Source organism: Alosa sapidissima, chromosome 11 (assembly GCF_018492685.1).
Source record: "Alosa sapidissima isolate fAloSap1 chromosome 11, fAloSap1.pri, whole genome shotgun sequence".
Classification (NCBI taxonomy): Eukaryota; Metazoa; Chordata; class Actinopteri; order Clupeiformes; family Clupeidae; genus Alosa; species Alosa sapidissima.
Genome location: NC_055967.1, coordinates 31,694,818 through 31,717,317, shown reverse-complemented (window position 1 = coordinate 31,717,317; position 22,500 = coordinate 31,694,818). Strand labels below are relative to the sequence as shown.

The 22,500-nt window shown below is 46.4% G+C and overlaps 1 protein-coding gene across 6 annotated transcripts in view; it reads right to left on the bottom strand.

Annotated features, from left to right (window-relative positions):
• Positions 1–22,500, bottom strand: part of furinb (furin (paired basic amino acid cleaving enzyme) b) — a 93,791-nt gene that overhangs the window by 25,005 nt on the left and 46,286 nt on the right. For all 6 annotated transcript variants that reach the window (XM_042110663.1, XM_042110660.1, XM_042110659.1 and 3 more), the window contains 4 exons: positions 20,773–20,901; positions 19,189–19,265; positions 4,061–4,149; positions 1,464–1,636 (listed from right to left, as the gene is read on the bottom strand). In XM_042110663.1, coding sequence (XP_041966597.1) covers positions 1,464–1,636; positions 4,061–4,149; positions 19,189–19,265; positions 20,773–20,901 — 468 coding nt within the window. The remainder of the gene's footprint in view (positions 1–1,463; positions 1,637–4,060; positions 4,150–19,188; positions 19,266–20,772; positions 20,902–22,500) is intronic.

The window sequence follows — 22,500 nt, the reverse complement described above, 5'->3', positions numbered from 1 at the left end:
ATGGGGATCGAATCCTGTCTGCATAAAGAGGCGTGTAGATGACGTATTGACGAGCGTACGTTGCAACCGGCCAACAGCAGCAGCATAAATAACCGGCGCACACCTGATATAAGGTTGATTTTCTCCAGACTGGAATGCTCAAAAATGCTAAAAATTTACCTGAAATGTTCGGAAGGGTTTGAGGATCATGAAAACGTGCCCGAAATTCACATTCCCAACTCTATAGAACCAAGACCTTAACATATGTGGTGAAATTCTGAGCTATGCCCATAGACTTCAATGGAGCAGTCGCTGCCTCTGCTCTGCATAAAGGGGGATTTTGACCCCCCCTCGTGCGATCCGGGTTCCCGGAAGTGGCTCCTGATGAAACATCTTGCTCCGCCTTAACAATCTTTGTCTAAACATCACACTTACTGCGCCCTTACATCATTGACAGCAGCCCATTCAGATCGCACACTTGCATTACTCAAAGCAGGGCTTGCATCATACTGCTGTTACCACGACAACAGCGCCAGGGGCCGCGTGCATCCACTTTGTGACGTCTCGTTTAGCGCCCAGGTCGCGCCTGTGTTCCGTCTCCAAAAACGCCCCAAATCTGTGACTTTGCTTCTTAATATTCCCCTGACATTCAGAGGGAGAGAATTTAAACACGCAAACACAGCGTGACTCAGAGAGCAGGAGAGAACAAAACAAAACAGAGAGAGAGACAAATGGAGGGAGAGAGAGAGAGAGGGAGAGAGGGAGAGAAGGAGAGAGAGAGGGAGAGAAGGAAAAAATAAACAGGGTAAACAAACAGACAGACAAGGAGAAAATGAGGGAAAACAGCCAAAAGACTTGCAGAGTGCAAGAAGCACAAGGAGGTACGTGATTGTGAAAGAGAGAGAGAGAGAGAGGGATGGGAGAGAGAGAGAAAAAGAGAGAGAGAGGGGGGGACATGACAACAAAAGTGACTGCCTTTGAGGTCCATTGGAGGAGAAAGAGAATGAGAGAGCAAAAGAAAGACATAAAAGAAAGAAAGAAGAAAGAAAGAGAGTATTGCCTGGAGACAAACAACCAAACAAATGTGTGATTGTCAGAGAGCGATCTCTCTCTGAGACACACACACACACACACACACACACAGACATTCAGCGGCCACCCTGCATTTAGCTCCGATGGCACATAACAAGTGACGTCCGACAAATTTGATCAGCTTAGATAACCCTCTTAATTAAAACGGCCACTGGCGCAATGGTGCTGTGTGTGTGTGTGTGTGTGTCTGTGTGTGTGTGTGTGTGTGTGTGTGGGCAGACGGGCGAGTGCAGGCGAGATACTAGATTGGAGAGCATGCGTCAGAGTTAAGCGGAGCATCTAGTACAGTGTGGCTCTGCTTAAGCTCAAGTACGTGTCTAGGTAGGAGTGTACGGATCAATTTGTGTGTGTGTGTGTGTGTGTGTGTGTGGTGAGTGTGTGTGTGTGCTGACCTCTGCGACCCCTGTTTGGAAGGCCTCCTTGGCCATCTTGGCAGGGCCATCCACAGTCTTGCCGTCGTCCTCGGGTCCCCAGCTAGCGCTGTAGATGTGGATGTGCTGGTTGTAGAGGCTCAGGGAGCGTGCCTCCACTACGTCAGTCACCTCGCCGTCCAGCATACGCACGCCTGCGCACACACACACACACACACACACACACACACACACACACACACACACACACACACACACACACACACACACACACACAGAGAGAGAGGTGCAATATGAGCATAGACACACACACACACAGAGAGGTGCAATATGAGCATAGACACACACACACGCCCACACACACACACACACACACACACACACACACACGGCACTATAGCTATGAATGTGCTGACTGTTGAGTCACTGGGAGGAAGGGAACCTCCACCACCTCAGTCAGCTCCCCAATCGACGCACACACACACACACACACAGACACACACACACACACAGACACAGACACACACACACACACACAGACACACACACACACACACACAGAGGTGCATATATTTACGCAAGCACACATGTTGCGCTGTACTGTATATGTGGGTGTGCTGGTTGTTGAGGCTGAGGGAAAGCATACACCTACCAACACACACGTTCAGATCAGCATACACATACATACACACACTGTCCTGATGAGCACATACACACACACACACACACACACACACACACACACACACACACTGTCCTGATGAGCACATACACACACACACACACATATATGTGCAGATAAGCACACACCTACCCACAAACAAATCACCCTGACACATACATATTTACCTTCATATACTGAATTCATTTAGTCAAGCCTTTTATCCTAAATGGCTTACAGGGCAGTACTGACAGAGGCTTTGATCATATTCTCTCTCTCTCTCTCTCTCTCTCTCTCTCACGCACGCATGCACGCACGCACATCCACACACACACACACACACACAGAGTTAGAGCCTCTGACACCAGTGAAAACACTGAGACAGCAGAAAGGAAATCGCACCCCCTAATAGCGAGAAAAAATAAGATGGTGCTGGAGGAGAGGATAACAGAGAAAAGACAGTGAGGGAAAGAAAGAGGGAAAGAAAGAGAGAGAGAGAGAGAGAGAGAGAAAGCAAGAGAGTGAGAGAGAGAGAGAGATCAAGAGAGAGAGATAGACAGAGAGGGAGGGGGTTGAGGGCCACACAAACAGATCGGAAAACCATCTTTGTGCTCGTCTGAGCATAACACTGGTAATGAAAACATGACGAGAAAAACAGAGAGAGAGAGAGTGTGTGAGAGAAAGAAAAAGAGAGAGAGAGACGGAAGAAAGAGAGTGTGACGGAGAGATAGAGCAGTGATTACTAGTGACACAGACAGTAATACAACAACACTAGAATAAACCCTGACTATCGGAGCGAACACACTCGCTGAGTAGGACACACTCACTGAAGAGAACAGGGCAGAGAAACACCTTGCATGAAATTCCTGTCCATACGAGGTAGGACACGACACTCTAGCACTAACCTTGGAACATCCGTAAACACCACACACACATACGCACGCGCACATGAATGTCAATCAGCAGATCAAGGTGTTGACACAAAGGTCAATGTTCAATAACAAGGGGACACACATAGCCTAGAAATCTAGACGCGCCCCTAGCGGCTAGTCTAGCAACTCTCCGTTGGCTTGTGAGCTCCAGAAATCGAAACTCAATCAGGCCAATGAAATCGTGTATAGAGTCGTTAGGTGGGTTTAACATAATGATTGATGGCAGAGTTGCAATGGTTTGGCTTGAATTCCCTGGTACTTGAAAACAAATAAGATGGATGTTACTGTTGGCGAACAGTGTGACACGAGTTAAGCTTTTATTAAGTTGGCAAACGTTTGAACTAGCCAACTAGCTCCGCTGGTGGGAAACACATCGGACTCATAGCGCTGCCGCTGTCCTATTGCGTGCAGAGGGAATTTGAAAGACAACTGATTATCCCGCCCCTCGGACTGAGCACTGCGAACGGTGAGTGCCCAGACCCTACATTTTAATGTGGGTCTGGCTCGTCAGGCTAGGACACACACACATACTGATGAAAAGGTATATCTGGAGTGTACTACTGTATTTATAAATGTAAGAGCATGTGTACACACACACACATACACACACACACACATTATACAACACTAATGCACGCAAACATGATGGTCGAGGCATACTTTATAACACAACAACTACCACACACTCAAGCAGCAACACGTTACACAAACAGCACTGCAGTGAGCTATACAACTGAATGAATGTAGATCACATCTCTGGATGCAAAAAGCTCACAACAGGCCCTGAGATGAAGCAGAAGAATAGTCAGAATAATCAGATGCCGAATTGGACTTCAATTCTCCATATGATCTGCTGCCAGAGGCCGGTTAATGGTGGGAAGGTGATTAGGGAGGAGATGTGAGAGGCAGATTTGTGCTGGAACACAATGGTGTTTTGTTTGTTTGTTTTGTTTGTTTGATAGCTTCTCTGGGAACAAGGTTGTTGTTGGGAGTGTGGCGATGATTTCCCACGGTTCTTCACTCACCTCCAATCTTGGCATTGTAAGCCACACCCACACCACAGATGCCGTTGCTAGCGACGGCGGCCACCTCCCCGGCACAGCGTGTCCCATGCCTAGAAACACACACACACACACACACACACACACACACACACACACACACACACACACACACACACAGAGACACAGAGAAGGTTCTTAAACAGAATACTAAAACAAGAATGAGTTACCATCAAACTTCCTACACACACAGAGATTTGCTTCTCTGAACCTTGGTAAAAAAAAAAAATGATGAGAGAGATTGAAATGGAGAGGTAGAGAGAGAGAGAGAGGGCAAAGGGGAGAGGAAGAGAACACAGAAGACAGCGGTCATTCTAAACATTAGCACTTCCTTGTGCGCGTACTGGTCTTGCCCAAAAGGCGATCAATAGCGGGAGGGTAGCCGAGCGTGTGTGCTAATAAAGAGATTACTAATATAAAGCTTTCTCTCACAAACCCAGATCAATCTCGCTGGCTGCTGAGCGCTGGGAGAGGCATAGATATTACATTCACTGCCTGGGCTTAAGATGCAGAGCAGAGTGCGAGGGCTACGCTACTGAAACCCAGTGAGTCACCAATACATCAACACGGCGCAAATAACTATTATCGTGGGCAGCCTGGAGGGAAGAGACAACCCTGTTATTGAAAAAAAAAAATCTTTATTTTATTTCTGCACTTTTTTGTCTTCAACTCATGTACAAATAGCGTCCTAACATCACTTTGAAGACCACACAAGGAATTATTCATTGGAATGGGCATTGTATAGGCAGAGCTGATATGATACTGAAGGGGGGGTGTCTATACCATTCATGGGCACTGCTATTCTTTACATGTGGATCTTACCTCGTAAAAGATATAGAGAGAGAGATAGAGAGAGGGAGAGAGAGATAGAGAGAGGAAGAGAGTTAGTCGAACATCGAGTCTAAGGCAGTATCGATAGAAGTGGAGAAAGGCGGAGAGGGAAATACTGAGAGAAAAAGAGGTAAATATAAAGTGCACACACACGCACACACGTACACACACACACACACACACACACACAGCTCAGCATCAGCCTCAAGCCCTCCAGGGGAAAAAAACAGACAGAAGCAAAAGCTGCAGACTGCATGTACTCCACAGATCAGATTACTGGTATTGGTTTCACTGCTACTAAAGCTCTAGGCCTTTTCACACAGAGATCACGCTAAATTTGCGGGAAGAGGGGACATCTTTTTGCCGTCTTTTTGTGTCTGAAAGCGAGGTGAAAATTTGCCGGCCTGCTGATCTGTTCACATGATGCGGCATTTTGGGGAGCCAGGAGGCAGGATCAGCTATAGTAAATTAAATTGTGACGTGCAACAGGGGGCGTGTAGAGTGATAGTCATAGGCCTTATGTGCATGGGCCTTCAGATTGCAGCAGGTGTGTGATTTCCAAAACCATGGCGGGAGAACCGACTGCACTTTGGTCAGCTTGCATTTGCTTTGCTTTTGCTGTTAGAATGTTAAATTCTTGCGATAGATGTCTTCAGACAATAAAATGTAATTTGGAAGGGAAATTGAAGAGAAGAGTTGCCCCTTGCGTTGGCTGTACAATGTACTGTGCATACAATTTATTCATGAAATCATTCAATATTACAACAATAAAAATAGCTTGTGTACTGTCTTAATTGAAACATGCTTCGCGCACAAATGATAGCCTAGGGCAAAGAGAATGGACATCTCAACATAAGGATACATTAGAAGATGATGATTAGTGTAAACTCAACACAACGTTCCATTCAGTCATAAATCATTCAAGCGTAGGCCTAGTGCTCGTCATGAAAAGAAAACAGCAGCTTAATATTTTTCAGGTGTTTAACAGTAGGCCTAGGCGCACTGTTACCACTCTGTGCCCTTACAGAGGTGGGCGAGCAGAGGGTCATTTATCAGGCTCCAGATGACCAGGGAGAGAGCAAGCCTCTCCACTACGAGTGTGTCCACACACACACACACACACACACACACACACACACACACACACACACACACACACACACACACACACACACACACACACACCAGGGCTCAAAAACTCCAGAGAGCGCTCTAGGAGCCATGACAACCCATTGTGGCCTTCATTATGGGCTGCTGTTTTCATGCTGTTTGACTTACTGACTGACTGACTCACACACACACACATACACGCACACACACACACCATCAGTCAGTCAAACAGCATGAAATCGGTTAAGCACACACACACACACACACACACAGCATGTGCACAACACACACACACACAACAGACATACACACAACAGACAAACACACAACAGACACACACACAACAAACACACACACACAGGCTTAAGCCTATCCATTTCACCTAGGTAAGCGGGCTGGGTGAGGGCACCCTCAGGTGTTGTGAGAAATATGCGATGCTATCAAAAAATGAAAAAGAGTGAGGCGAGGGGGGAAGTGGATATTGGATTTTTCTGATGACTGCCGAGCACTGAGCACTGCGGAGGTGGAGGCCACGACGACAGACACAAATGTGTTCCCTGCCGTGTAGCACTTTGTGTAACAAACTAGCTGTCTCTCTCATACACACATACATATAGGCACACACTCTCTCTCTCTCTCTCTCTCTCTCTCACACACACACCACACACACACACACACACAGACAGACAGACAGAGACACAAACATACTCATGCATACACAATTAAAATAACACACACCTACACAAACACACGCTCACATAAGCACACACACACACACACACACACACTCACACTACAGTCACCCACCCACCCACACACACTCTAGGAAAGCTGGGGGCCAGACACGCACCCCTGGCTTGGCATCCTTAACAAGTCATTTCACAGGTCATTAAGAACCGTACCTGTCTGCCGCTCAGTCGCCGCCGGCCCTCAGGAGCCAGACCATGGTGGCACGCCGTCCTTTGCAAGGACTCGCTGGGCTGGGCTGGGCTGGGCTGTGGCTCTGCATCGGCATCTGAACCTGGCCTAATTATGGCTCCACTCTGGTGCCCTTTTATCCCCCTCCCTTGGGCTCATATTTGTGGCTACCGTACCCAGCATGCATTTGTGGGACGTCCACGCAACCTCCAAAAAGGGCCCGGAGGGGGGGGGGGTGTAAGCAGCAGCGGCTCATTTAAAGCAACACCAAAGAGTGTTTTGTACCTTAAAATAATGTTTCCAAAATCGTTTCAGTGGTTAATCAACTCGTAACAGGGTGAACGGCACTTCTGCATTCGCTTCACGGCCCTCTATCGGTTATAACCGCACTATGTAAGTTTGCCAGTTCGATGGAATGAGACATAAGAAACTACAAATTTGACTTGCATCTGATGTCGCAATACATCGTACTTTCATAAAATCATGCAGCATATTCTACCTTGTCTGACATCGTTATTTGTAAAGCCAGTGCTGGATAAACAGATAGCGTGCGTGGGACAGAGGAAAAGTTATTTGGTGTTGCTTTAATCAAGCGTGTACCCCCTCCCACCGTGACTGCAACTGGTAGCGTGTGGGAGCCGCAGGAGCGGTAGCCATTGTGGGTCGTTCTGTTTTAAGCGGCGAAGGGTCGGAAAGTTCAGCCGCTGCTATATTTCAGTTCTTTTTTAATAAAAAAAAAAAACTTGCCTGCCAAACGAACTTCACACATTAGTTCTACCTCAAAGTATGAAGAATTATGCTAATTAGCGAATGCGGATGAGCTCCAGACACTGCAGACGTTCAAGGCTTCCTGTAGTCACACACACTTTCTGTAGGAGTCCAGCTGCCATGCAGCAGCGGCTAAATGACCCGTTCCTGCAGTAATATTTACACTTTAACAAAACAAATGCAAACACAAATCCATTCATTAAGTGTGCATAATGAGTGAAATGAGTCTGCTTCGCTGCGACATTAGGAATGTGAATGTGAATGAAAGGCAGATAACTTCCAGAACACTCCAGCAGTGACTGATGTGGCCAAACACAACCACTTCAAAAGTTTCAACCATCCAGAATAAGCCCCTACTCACAGCACGAAAACACAATGCCGCTGCTATTGTGAAATCCTTAGTTAGTACATACCGGCAGGCCCAGTGCACAAACTTCTAAATCTTTAGGGACATTAAGACCCTCATCTGTGCCTTCCTGCATTTAAATCCTCAAATCTATTTGTGGAGAGACGGGAGACAAAGGAAATCACCTGCATCACAACAAAGTGCTGAACAGCGACACTGAAGCACCACTATGCTCTGGAATTTCCATAAGCATACAGCATAGGGGCTGCCGTGGGAAGGATAATGGAGAGGTCACGGCGTAATGAGCACGATCCCGCAGCACGGCGTGGGAGGGTGAGAGAGGACACGTGGCAGGCGCGGTCACCATGGACCGGTCACCTGACTGGAGATGGAAACACCTTCAAGCGGACTCAATATTCTCGGGTTGAAGAGCAAACACGCATCTGTGATAACGAGAGTTTGCTTTGAGGTGTTGCCCTTGGTTACAAGCCATTCAACTCTCCCCCTCGATCTCTCTTTTTTCTCTCTCTTTCTTTTTTCATCATTCTTTTTCACCTCCTCACTCCATTCATCTCTCACTCCTCACTCCATTCAGCATGACTCTTTTCTCCATTTTCTCACTATCCCTCTCTCACTCGTGCTCCCTCTCTCTCTCTTAACTTCTCCCTAATCTTCCTCCCTCTCTCTCTTCCCCCCCTCACATCTTCCTCTTCCTCTTCCTCTCTCCCTCTCTCTCTCCCCCATTTCTTTCTTTCTCTTGCTGCTTTTGTAATTGTGCTTTTCGTTCAGCCGGTGGTGGGTTCACTCTGATTCAAAGTCGGCGTGTAACTATACAGTAAGTGGCCAATCAGGGCCTTGCCAGCCTCCTGGGTCCTGACCAACAATGAGAGCTATCAAACTGCCATTTATTCCAGAGGAGCTGCGGGGGTCTCTGTCATCGTCTCTGGTAACAATGACCGATATCGGTTTGAAGAGGCTGAGGGAATTGGACTTAAACACAGCTACCATTCATTTCATCAGCTATGTGTTCAGAGAGGCTGCAGGTGATCGATGGAGGCCTCTGGCTTTTGGAGGGTTGATGGTGGGTGGAGAGTGTGTGTGTGTGGGGGGGGGGAGTAGGATTGTACCCTCTATGAGAATCTGAAAGGAGACGCAAGCCAGGTTCACAAACAACAGCAATTGCCTTTGTGCTTGTGTGGTAAAACTATCCAGTGCCACTGAATTTGTGAAAAGGTGGCAGGACTTTTGTGACTTGTAGCCGTGCGGTCAGAGTATGACAGAAAGCGAGTCCTTGGCAGAGAGCATCTTTTTTGTCCAAGGTCTGATGCAAGTCCCAGTCCAAAGTGAGTGAAGACAAAGCCGAAAGAGGCTCACACACACACACACACACCCCTACACACACACACACACACACACACACACACACCAGGTTAAGTTGCAGTAGAGAGCCGACGTAGTGGAAGTAGGAAGAGAAGAGAAATAGTGTGCCCACAAAGATGTACACACTAAAAAAAATGGTGCCTGATGCAAGTCTCAGTCCAAAGTAAAGGCAGAGAAGAAAAAGCTTCACACACACACACACACACACACACACCTATTAGGTGAAGTTGAAGGCAAAAGCTTGTGAGGTCTAAATTAAGTCATAAATAAATAAATAAATAGCCCCCCACCCCAAACCACACATCGGGTGAAGTTGTGGTGGAAAGCTGGCGTGGGAGGAAGTAGTTCACCTTGAAGCGGAGGACGCAGAAGCACACCTGTGACGCTGCTGGCACTGGCTGGCACGGGCGATGCCAAAATGCGGGTGCTCGGCTACCGCTGGGAGTGGAGCTCCATGCCAGACTCCACTCCTGAAACGCACTCGCTGCAACGCCAGTCCATTAACTAAATGTCAGCTAAAAGGCAGTGCGGTAGACAAGCCGACCGGTGATTGATAACAGAGGGCAGTCTGATAAACCTGACTGTACTGGAGAGAGACCCAAAGTTCGCACTTAGGAAATAAACAGGGACCGTTTTGGTCAGAAATTGTTGGAAAACAGAGTTGACTAACTAAAAGCCAACAGACTTGCCTTGTAAACACCAATAGCACTGTTGGCACTCAAAAAAGCAAGTCAGCGTGCAAACTGATAAATTCTGATTTATACTTTCTAACATTGTGCTGTACAAAATGTGTTCTTATAGTTTCTGCTTTCAGTTATCTTGCATCCAGAACACAAAACCACTGTCAAAATCAATTAGGGATGATACTACTAGCTTGAAACCTTCACCTTGAAAACTTTGAAAACACTTTGCAAAATTGTACAAACCAGAATACTGTTACTTTATGGAACATATTTGAAGAAACCAAAAGAACATACAGGGGAGACATTCTGTGGAACATTCCATCCAGTAATCTCTAGGAAGGAGGAGAAATTAAATGAGCATTATGGACCATATTCATCTTTGAATGAAACCGCAGCCTCTCTCTGTCAGCAATTTATCCTCAGTTGTCGACGACAGGCATGTAATCCTGTGGTAAGTATGAATCAGAATTTCACAAGCAATTCAGTTTATAAGCCTTAACTGTTTGAGATGTTGAATGCTTGAAAGAAAGGAAGGCGTTTGTTTTATACTTCAGAGAGGTCTTGACGCTGCGCCTGACGGTGAAAACGTTCCTGACAGACTTAAAGACATACGATCTGCCAACGTTGACAGTAGCGCGTCGCCGAACACTTTTTCTTTTCGATGGCTTGAGATCACACACCCCTCAGACGTCACCGTGTGTGTTTCATTTCAAGTGAAAGGTCTGACAGTGAGCTGAGACATGGCGCATGAAGAGAACATGTCATTGAGAGACAGTAAAAGTACTGATCAGCTGCTTTCACACACACACACACACACACACACGCACACACACACATACATACACACACACGCACACACACATACATATACACACGCACACACATACACATGCGCACACACACACACACACATACATACACACACACGCACGCACACACATACACATGCACACACACACACACACACACAGACACACAGACACACACACAGACACGTGCAAATTGATGGACAACTGGATGGAGCACTGCTGAAGGCAATGTATGGCAGCTTCATGAGTCACGCTGAGTAAACTATTTCATCGTCAGACCTCCCCTGGTGCCTTACTCAATCAAAGCAAGAGACAGTGATCATGTGCAATAGGGCACTACAAACATCCATCAAAAAATACACTAACTGAGGGGGACATATGCAGTATGTATGTATGTATGTATGTATGTGTGCATGCATGCATGTATGTATGTATGAATGTGTGCATGCATGTACAGTATGTATGTATGTATTCATGTACAGTATGCATGTACAGTATGTATGTGTGTATGTGTGTGCGTGTGTGTGTGTGTGTATGTATGTATGTATGTATGCATGCATGCATGTATGTATGTATGTATGTGTGCATGCATGTACAGTATGTATGTATGTATGTATGCATGTACAGTATGTATACATTTATGTATGTATGCATGTACAGTATGTATGCATGTATGTATGTATGCATGTACAGTATGTATGTATGTATGTATGTATGCATGTACAGTATGTATGTGTGTATGTATGTATGTATGCATGTACAGTATGTATGTATGTATGCATGTATGTATGTGTGCATGCATGTACAGTATGTATGTATGTATGTATGCATGCATGTACAGTATGTATGTATGTATGTATGTATGTATGTATGCATGTACAGTATGTATGTATGTATGTATGCATGTATGTATGTGTGCATGCATGTACAGTATGTATGTATGTATGTATGTATGTATGCATGCATGTACAGTATGTATGTATGTATGTATGTACGTATGTATGTATGCATGTACAGTATGTATGCATGTATGTATGTATGCATGTACAGTATGTATGTATGTATGTATGTATGTATGTATGTATGTATGTACAGTATGTATGTATGCATGTACAGCATGTATGTATGCATGTATGTATGTATGTATGTATGTATGTATGTATGTATGTATGTATGTATGTATGTATGCATGCATGTACAGTATGTATGTATGTATGTATGTATGTATGTATGTATGTATGCATGCATGTACAGTATGTATGTATGTATGTATGTATGCATGTACAGTATGTATGTATGTATGTATGTATGTATGTATGAATGTATGTATGTATGTATGCATGTACAGTAAGTATGTATGTATGTGTATGCATGTACAGTATGTATGTATGTATGTATGTATGTCACATCTCGAGCAGTGTAGAGGTTGCCAGTTGCGTTGACTGATCACTGCTCCATCTGGTTCTCTCATAAGGAGACCCCTCACAAACATAGTCTATCTAGCAGAGAGACCTTTTCCGTGACTGAAGTGGTCTTGTGTTGAAGAAGCATAGTAAGAATAAAGACAGCGAGTGGGTGGATGAGTGGGGGCAACAGTTCTTGAACTCTGCTCCTCAAGGTCTTCCACTTATATTGAACAAAAAAAAAACAAACAAACAAAAATATTAGGGCTGTCAATCGATTAAAAAAAAAAAATCGAATTAATTACATACTCTGTGATTAATTAATCTAAATTAATCGCATATATAATTTTTGCTGTGAAGGTATTTTAAATATTTAAATTCAAATGAATCATGGAATAATCAGCATTAGTGACATTAAAGTTCAAAAACTCTTTTATTATTATTTTCACTGTTCAAATAATTGCCATAATAATCTATGATATGACCTAATATGCTGAGGAAATAAATTCAAATGTGCTTTGGGAAGAAGTTTTTTTTTTCCACATACAAGGCATTTCAGGCCACAGATATAACCTAGGGGATACAATGAAAATTAATTAACACTCCCCTCAATGTCAACACTTATTTCTTTGCATTGATGTGCGATAGAGTTGATGAACTCTATGATATGCAAATTCCTTGCTGCAGACATTGCAGAGGACTTTATTTTCAACACTTTATTTTTTATCAACACCATCAGGCCATTTTTTAAAAGTAAATGTTCCAATCAATGATCCAGGCAGCACGTTTTCTTCTCTCTCCTTCATTTTACAGTCTAATTTTTACTGACTAGAACGGCTCGGGGTCAAAGGTCATACGGAATCGATTAATCTGCACTAATTTTTTTAATCAGTTATTTTTTCTCAAATTAATTAATCGAAATTAATCAGTTATTTTGACAGCCCTAATATATATATATATATATATATATATATATATATATATATATATATATATATATATTTTTTTTTTTTTTTTTATTTTTTTTTTTTTTTAAGTGAAACGTATTTTCCTCTGAGCCCTATGTAGCAGACTGCCCAGGGCCAGGTAGATGCCCAAAGCTGTGTGTTATGAAATCAGGCATGGCGGATGGATGGAGGATGGCAGGGGGGCAAACCACAGCAATGCCACCCTGCTGCCAGCATGAAAGATGGCACCGCTCCACTGGTGAGGAGCCTCTGTAGAGAGAGAGAGAGAGAGAGAGAGAGAGAGAGAGAGAGAGAGAGAGAGAGAGAGGAAACGGTGCCTGGCTCCTTGCCCCTACTGGAGGGATTAGGAAATTTTCCGGCCGGCTAACTGGGGCCCTGAGGCGCTCTGTCTCCATGCTTGCCTTCCCACCCCTCACTCCCTCCCTCTCAACCCACCCACCCGCCCGCTTGCCCGCCTCGCTGGCTGGCTTTGCCCCCGCTGGGGCAGTTAGGAGGGTGCCTGCCTGCCTGCCTGCTTGCCCGTAGGCCTGCTGTCTGAAAGGCGCTGTGGAACCTCCTCCATCTTCACCTAAACACCAACCGACGCCCCACAAACAAAATGGACTCTTAGGCTAAAAGGGATGACGGGGTATGGTGCTGGGGGCTGTGGGGGATGTGGGCGACATGGATGGAGTGCCTGTGTAGCTCTACTCTTTCACTTCGTCTATCACCCCATTTTTCTCTCTCTCTCTTTTTTTGTCTGCCTACTGTATGTTTGCCTATAATGACTGCAGCATCTAGTACTTTCTCTCTCTCTCTCTCTCTCTCTCTCTCTCTCTCTCTCTCCTTCTCTCTTTTTGAGCTGAATGGCGTGGAAGTGAACCCCTGCTGGGCAGTGGAACACTGTGGTAGTGCTCCATTGTGCTCTGAGGATCAGACACCGCCTGGAACCTCTCTCTGCATCTTAGCAAAGCCCAGCCTCTGTGTGTGACAATAGGCCAGCCAGCCACTAAGAACACAGCAAGCAGGGAGCCAGGAGAGAGAGAGAGAGAGGAGAGAGAGAGAGAGAGAGAGAGAGGAGAGGGAGAAAAGGAGTACAGTGGAGGAGTGTGAGCAGGCACATAGCCTGAGGCTAGAGGCATCGTCATTATATGCACTTGGCCATACATCCACGAGCCACTCAATATGTAGTCAGCAGAACAAACGATAAAGTCCTTCCACCCAGAATGGCTTTTTCATAGACCAGGCGCATCTCTCCTCAGGCACAATCCACCAGGGATAATCGGGCCCTTCTGCCGAGCGGCCGATAGAGCCAGATTACTCGCCTCCCACTTTTCCGCAACACCATCAGCCGCGGTTAGAGTCTTTTAAACCACAAAAGCCACATATTAGGGGCCCTCTGTATCCTGTTACTACTACCCCTTCCGCACGGAAACAGGGAGTCGCCTCGCCTTATTATCGGCTAACTGGCGAAACGGACCAGGCTGAGGATGAACACTGCGCGTCATCATCTCCGGTCCAATATCTGTGACCAAAAACCATTTGTTGGACAAACAGTTCGACAAATGCCTAACGGATTTGGTTTGGCAGAGGCGTTGCAGCCCTCCTTCACGTCAGTCAGTTGGGCTCTCTCTCTCTCTCTCTCTCTCTCTCTGCTCTCTCTCGTTTACTCTCTCACTCTCTCTATTCTTTTCTTTCCAATCTGCTCCTTTGCTCTTGTTCTCCGAGCTGAAATTGGCTCTGCTGAAACCATGCGGGCGGAGAGAATGGCGGAAAGAGAGATGGAAAGAGAGAGGAGAGAGAGAGAGAGAGAGAGAGAGAGAGAGAGAAGAGGAGAGAGAGAGAGACAAGGGAGAGAAAGACAGAAAAAAAGAGTGAGAGAGAGAGAGAGAGAGAGAGAGAGAGGAAGTGAGAGAGAGAGAGAGAGAGAGAGAGAGAGGGGGCGCCCGACACGGACGTGGGTAGCCTCCAAGCGGAAGGAAGTTGGTCTTGATTGATATCCGTGAGGAGGAGACACAGTCGACCTGACCCTACCACACGCTCGGAGTGAAAGATGAGAAGAGATGGGCTGAGATGAGACACCGCTGTTTCCTTTCTCTCGGCGGAATCCATAGTATTGACACAGTCGCAGCGGTAGGGGTAGGGGTGGTGGTGGTGTGTGTGTGTGTGTGTGTGTGCGGGGTGGGGGTTAGCATTTGGATTGCGCTCTCTCGGCACTGATGAAACACAGGGGGGGAAAATTAACATTACCTGCTTGACTGGAGTTGAATCCGATGAGCTTCAAAGTGTTGCAAAGATATCTGCCAGCTTTTCCACAGTCGTGTAGAAAAAGAAAGCACCTCTCTCTCTCCATTTTTCTTTCTCTCTTCCTCACCATCTCTCTCTCTCTCTCTCTCTCTCTATCTATCACTCATCCACTTTGACTTGCACACTTCCTCACTGTCTCTCTCCTTGGCACCTTTGACAAACAGAACAAAAAAAAGTATATGAGTGCCTTTCTCGCCTGTCATGGTACAGGAAATAGAAAAAGATGCGAATTCAAAAACCCGGCACGGCGTAAAAGAAATCCAAATGAGGTTTGCTTTTCTTGTTTTTCACTCATTTTGCGGCGGTTAGGAGGGCAGAGATGGTCCCTGAAATCCCTTATTTTTGCTGCCGCTCCTGCTGTCCTCGCAAAGCACCCCTGTACTCCTCATGAATACATGCATCTAATTCTCAGGGCGAGGGAAGTGTATTAGTCAGTGTGAGTCGTGCTGGGCCGCGGCATCGTGCTGAGATTTTGTGCTACTCATCTGGTGTTTTTTCCCCCCCCCTGACCCCCCCCCCCCCCCCCCAATTCGTCTTCAGGTGGGGGCTCTCGGGCGCACTATTGACAGAGAAACAATTTGCCTCTCATTTCACGGAGCCCTAATTGATTGGGTCTTGGATAATCAGAATGACAGCAGGGGATGCATGTGAGAGTGAGAGTGTGACAGAGGTGTGTGTATGTCATGCAGGTGTGCATGTATTTGTGTATGTGTATGTGTGTGTGTGTGTGTGTCTGTGTGTCAGTGTGTCAGCATCCTGTTTGCATGAAAGCCCAATGTAGCCCCTTAGAAGCCCAATCTCAGTGTTGTACTTTGCAGGCATGAGGCTTCAAGTGTTCTCATCCTCCTCTCATCAAGTGCCCACTTACGCAGTACACTCTACACACACACACACACACACACACACCGAGCTAGTAATGAGGAGAAAATGAGATGGAGAGAAGGAGAGTGATCAAGACTGGAAAAAGAGGCTGAAAGGGAGATGAGAGATGGTGAAAGATGTAAAGAGGAAACAGGGGAGTGAGAACGAGAAAGATGAGAGAGAGATAGAGGCAAAGACAGGAAGAGAGAGAGAGAGAGATAGAGTGTGAGAGAGGCAGAGAGAGATAGAGTGTGAGAGAGCATATCATGCCTTGTGGGGCATGTGATAAACAATGTGATGGCGATGGATTTCTACAAACCCCCACTTTGTTTTCCTCAAGTGTTTGGAGAAGATATTGCTCTGAACACAGTTCCCTGTCTCCACCCACAGAGCAATAATAACAACAGAGAGAGAGAGAGAGAAATGGGGGAAGAGAGAAAGAGAGAGGGAGAGAGAGAGAGATGGGGAGAGAGAGAGAAAGAGAGAAGGGGAGACAGAGAGAGAGTGAGAGAGAGAGGGAGGCTGGCTCATTTCCCAGAGCTGAGTGTTCTGGCACTCGTCCTGCCCACAACTCACCGAAGGGGAGCGAAGCAACCCAGGCCAGAGGAGATGAGAGGAGAGGAATGCTGGAGAGAGGGGAAAGAGAGGAGAGGAGAGGAGAGGAGAGAAGAGGAGAGGAGAGAGAGGAAGGGAGTAAAAGAAGAAGAAAGGAGAAGATGTAGAGAGGGGTGTGCAGGTATGAGAGGAGATTTGGAGGAGAAGAAACCAGAGAAGAGAGGTAGGAAAAGAGAAGAAAACCTAGAGCAAGGATGATGTGGAGGAGCACAACAACAGAGTAAAGAGGTAAAGAAGGGGAGGAGAGGAAGCATTGTATGCTTTGGCAACACATTATGAATGGACATGCCAATAAAGCTTTTTTGAATTGAATTTGAATTAAAGAGAGACAGGAAAGAGAGGAGCGGATTTGGAAGAGGGGAGGTGAAGAGGAAGAGGGGGGGTGAAGAGGAAGAGGGGAGGTGAAGAGGAAGGTAGAGAGCCTCCCAGAAAGAAGAGGGTATTTGCATTGAGATAGAAGCAGATGAGAGGAGGGCAAATTGCAGACAGGAGAGCGGATTTGGATGAGGACAGCCAAAGAGGGGGAGAGAGAGAGAGAGAGAGAGAGAGATAGAGAGAGAGAGTGCTTTGGCAACACTGTACTTACTTACAGTCATGCTAATAAAGCAACCTTGAATTGAATTGAATTGAGAGAGAGAGAGAGATAGAGAGGAGATGAGAAAGAGAGAGGGAAAGAGAGAGAGTGTGAATGTGTGTGTGTGTGTGTGCGTGTGTGTGAGTGGGTGTGTGTGTACAGAGGGAGAAGAGAGCATCCTGCGCGCGGCTCAAGCGACTGAGTGCGGAGGAGTGAAGTGAACAGGAGCGAAGAGAGGAGAGGAGAGGAGAGAAGGGGAGGAGAGGAGAGGAGAGGAGGAGAGGAGAAGAGAGGAGAGGAGTGGAGGAGAGAAGAGAAGGGGTGAGGACCGGGGAGAGAGGAAAGGAGAAGAGGAGGGGAGGAGAGGAGAGAAGAGGAGAGGAGGAGAGGAGGAGAGGAGAGGAGGAGAAGAGAAAGAGAGGAAGGGAGAGGAACGGAGAGGAGGGGAGGAGGAGAGGAGAGGAGGGGAGAGGAGAGAGGAGGGGACAGGAGCGGAGGAGAGAAGAGAAAGGGTGTGGACCGGAGAGAGAGGAGAGGAGAGGAGAAGAGAGGAGAGGAGCGGAGGAGAGAAGAGAGGAGCGGAGGAGAGAAGAGAAGGGCTGAGGACCAGGGAGAGAGAAGAGCGGGGGGGGAGCCGTGGGGACGGCTGGCGGTACAGCTCCCCGTGTGCTCCGGGCCACATCCCATCCCATTAACTCAGCCCTCCTGAGCCCTAATGGCATCAGAGGAGTGGCGCGCGTCAGGCCAATCCCTTTAAATAAGCAAAGGAAACAACTCAACTCCACTCCCCTAAGCCCTTCACTTCCTCCTGCAGCCACGCACACGGATTAGACAGGCCAAGGAAAAGCTGAATAAGATCATTTGAGAAGTACAGGGAGAAAGGGAGAAAGAGAGGGACAGAGAGAGAGAGATAGAGAGAGAGAGTGTCCTCCTGACGCAGTTGGAAAATCAGTTTCACGCGTCACGAGGCGTCACCGGCTAAAATAGCAGCCAGGTTCCTGCCTGGCATTCATCGACCCCCGTGGAGGAAGTTGTACGACAGCGAGGAATAGGCAGAGTCGTGGTGGGAGGTCTCTTGAGGCCGGTGAGGCCCTCAATTTCAGTTTTTTTTTTTCAAAGACAGGCAGCCTGCGAGACGCCTCGCGGTCTAATTAGTTCACTGGAGCAGCAGGCAGCTGTCACTCCGAGACAGGAGGAGAGAGAAAAGAGAGAGATAGAGATAGAGAGAGAGAGAGAGAGAATAGAGGATGGTGAAAAGAGGAGAGAAGAAGTGTAGAGAGAGACACAGAAGGGAGGAGAGTGGGAGGGAAAGACAGAGAACACCAAGCAAACCTCTAGCTTACCAAATCCCCATATATACATATGCAGTTACAGCTGACAATAGCCAGTGCCCTAATGTGCAGCTTGGTACACAGCATGGCAATATGGAGCAGCAATTCTGTGTGCAATTGTGGGTGGTGTGTGGGTGTGTGTGTGTGTGTGTGTGTGTGTGTGTGTGTATCTGTCTGTGTGCGTCTGTGTCCAGAGAGAGAGGGGTCACCTGTTGTCATTGAGCTGTGTATAACGAGGCTGTGGATCCGGGTCTCTGTCATTCACATCGTAACTGGCATCTGGATCCTGTCAGTGCAGGAGAAAAGGTGAGACCTGCACTCACAAAGGCACAGACACACGCACACGCACGCACGCACACACAAACACACACACACACACACACGCACACAATTCCTCTGCCATAAGCCTCCAGACACAGACAACTACATCACACACACACTCAAACACACTAGAGCCCAACCGATAAATCGGTGTGCCAATATTATCCGCCGTTATTAGCTATTTGCCAATCTATCGGTATCAGTGTTTATAATGGCTGTAATAATTATTTTTTAATTAAGTAAACAAAAGCCAAATACTGAACCTTCATCTAAATGTCCAGTTTTGTCTTTCCAGCTTAACATTACCTCCAACATTAAAATAATGTTAGTATTGGTTGAGTGGTGGAGGCTAATATAATAGGAAGTGGCATGTCGCTGTCAGGTGGCGCTGTCAGCAAAATGACAACATACAAATCATATTGAGAGTATAGACTTTATCTTACATTATGTAGTTTTCCTTCCCAATTGCAGTATCACACTAATGTGGTGTGCAACAAGCTTATGTTGACGTTTTTACTAGCACCCCCCCCCCCCCCCCCATTTGTCCTCACTTTTAGACACCTCTTTTTCAGAGTTTGGTTGGTATTTCTACTCCTTTATAGTGCACATGTAGCCTCCACATCCCCTTTTAAACACAAATGATGACTATCAAATGGTCTTTTCAAAGTATTTCTGCACAGAACCGCTCGTGTCAAGCAGAAAAAAATAGTTGGGTTGCGGTTGCAGTGCGGTCTGAGCCGCACCTGAGATGCGGATATGGCTGAGGTAGTGTCCTTTCCAATCACACAATCCAATCCAATTTCCAAGTACTGCATGTTTAATGCTGTAATCGTTGTGTAAAAAACACAAACAGTATCTAACACAATCTTAACCATAAAGGAAATACCTTGAAAGTTATCATAGCACTGGTGTTTATCACATATAAGAACAAAGACCTGACGATATTATATATATTTATTATACGGCTCTTCACAATGCAAGTAGAATGCTCCATTGACTTGCATTGTGAGTTCCTTCAGGGCGAAACAAGACCCCTCCGCTGGCGTGTCGGGGTCCCGGTTCGCCCTGTCGGGACTTATTTTCCCCATAAGAGCCTTTCATTAGGATACCAGTTAGTTAGGCCTATTTAAACACAATGTCCCACCTTGATCAGAACTGTTCAATATACTAAATATTAGAGTACATTTTTTCATTGTGTTTGTTTAAAATAAATATCGTCCGATTTATCGTTTATTGTTTTTGAAATCGGTATCGACCTCGAAAATTCCACATCGGTCGGCTCTAACACACACACACACACACCCCAGACACAGACACACACAGAAACACAAACACATGACCCCACTGGCACTACGTATAAATGTACATAATCACAGAAAGGCACACATACACAGAGACTCATTGCAATTTTCTCCCACACAAACAACACACACACTCCCTAAACTGACAAGTCATGAGGATCCTCGACTCACGTAGTTTTTTGCCAGGTCAGGGTGGTCCTTCTCTATGCCATCATCTAAGATAGTGACCACTACACCCTTCCCAGTGTAGCCCTGTGCCCACGCCTCCTTCACATTCAGGTCTCGATGGCTCGGGTTAGACTGGAGAAAAACAACACATTCATGTCACAATGCTATTTTCTCACACACACTGTACACACACACACACACACATACATACACACACACACACACACACACACACACACACACACACACACACACACACACACACACACACACACACACACACACACAAACACACACACACACACACACACACAAACACACACAAACACACACAAACACACACACGCGCGCCGCATCGTTCGGATGATGACTACGCCTTTCCAAGTGTAGCGCTGTGCCCAAGCCTCCTTCCCAATTTAGGTCGCGGTAGCTCGGGTTAGACTGGAGAAAAACAACACATTCATGTCACAATGCTATTCTCACATTCTCACACACACACACACACACTCACAACACACACGCATCGTTCGGATGATGATTATGCCCAAGCCTTCTTCCCATTCAGGTCGCGGTAGCTCGGGTTAGACTGGAGAAAAACAACACATTCATGTCACAATGCTATTCTCACATTCTCACACACACACACACACACTCACACACACACACACGCATCGTTCGGATGATGATTATGCCCAAGCCTTCTTCCCATTCAGGTCGCGGTAGCTTGGGTTAGACTGGAGAAAAACAACACATTCATGTCACAATGCTATTCTCACATTCTCACACACACACACACACACACACACACACACACGCATCGTTCGGATGATGATTATGCCCAAGCCTTCTTCCCATTCAGGTCGCGGTAGCTTGGGTTAGACTGGAGAAAAACAACAGGTTCAAGCCATGGTGTAGTGCTACACCCACGCCGCCTCCACATTAGGATTGTGATACTATGCTTAGACTGCTGACAACAACTATTCATGTCACAATGCTATTCACACACACACACACACACACACACGTTCAAATAGATGCGCTGTCATAAAACACAGCCACACATGCACCCACAAAGTCAGTCAATTCAATTCAAGACTTTATTGGCATGGCTATTTAGAAAGAAACTGTTTTTAAAGCATACAACAGACAGAAATATAATCAGTCACTCTCTCTCAGTCAATCAGTCACTCTACACACACACACAGCATCTTTTTTCTACAGCTCGATGCTTATCGCCACCTGGCAGGTTGTCCTTTTCCTAAAGATGAAAAAAGTTGGGAAATGCTGCAGAGCTTCAAACTGCAAGGACGCTCTGCTTGACTAGTTTAATTATAAACGTATTAAAAGAAAGATGAAATGAAATGAAGCTACTTTGCTGCCAGCGCAGGGGAATAGGGGAGAAAAATAAAATAAAATACCAGCCCGTGCTTGGTGTGTGAAACAGCATCCCAGGCATTGAGGGAACCCAGAAGAAGTCGGACCCCTTTTAAAATCTGATAAGTTGGCGGAGACAGGGACAGGAGGATGGACGAGGGTTAATACGTCTCTCGCTAGCACGGCTATCATCTCCTAACAGGCCTCTAAATGCTGGGGAAAAGGTCAGCGAGCAGCGGCTCTCCAGACAGCCGCAGCTGGGGATCAGTGGGGGATATGCACACGGGGAGGCTGAGGCAGGGGGAAGGGGTGGGGCAGGGCAGGGGGGGGCAGATGGATAATGCCTCCCTCACAAGC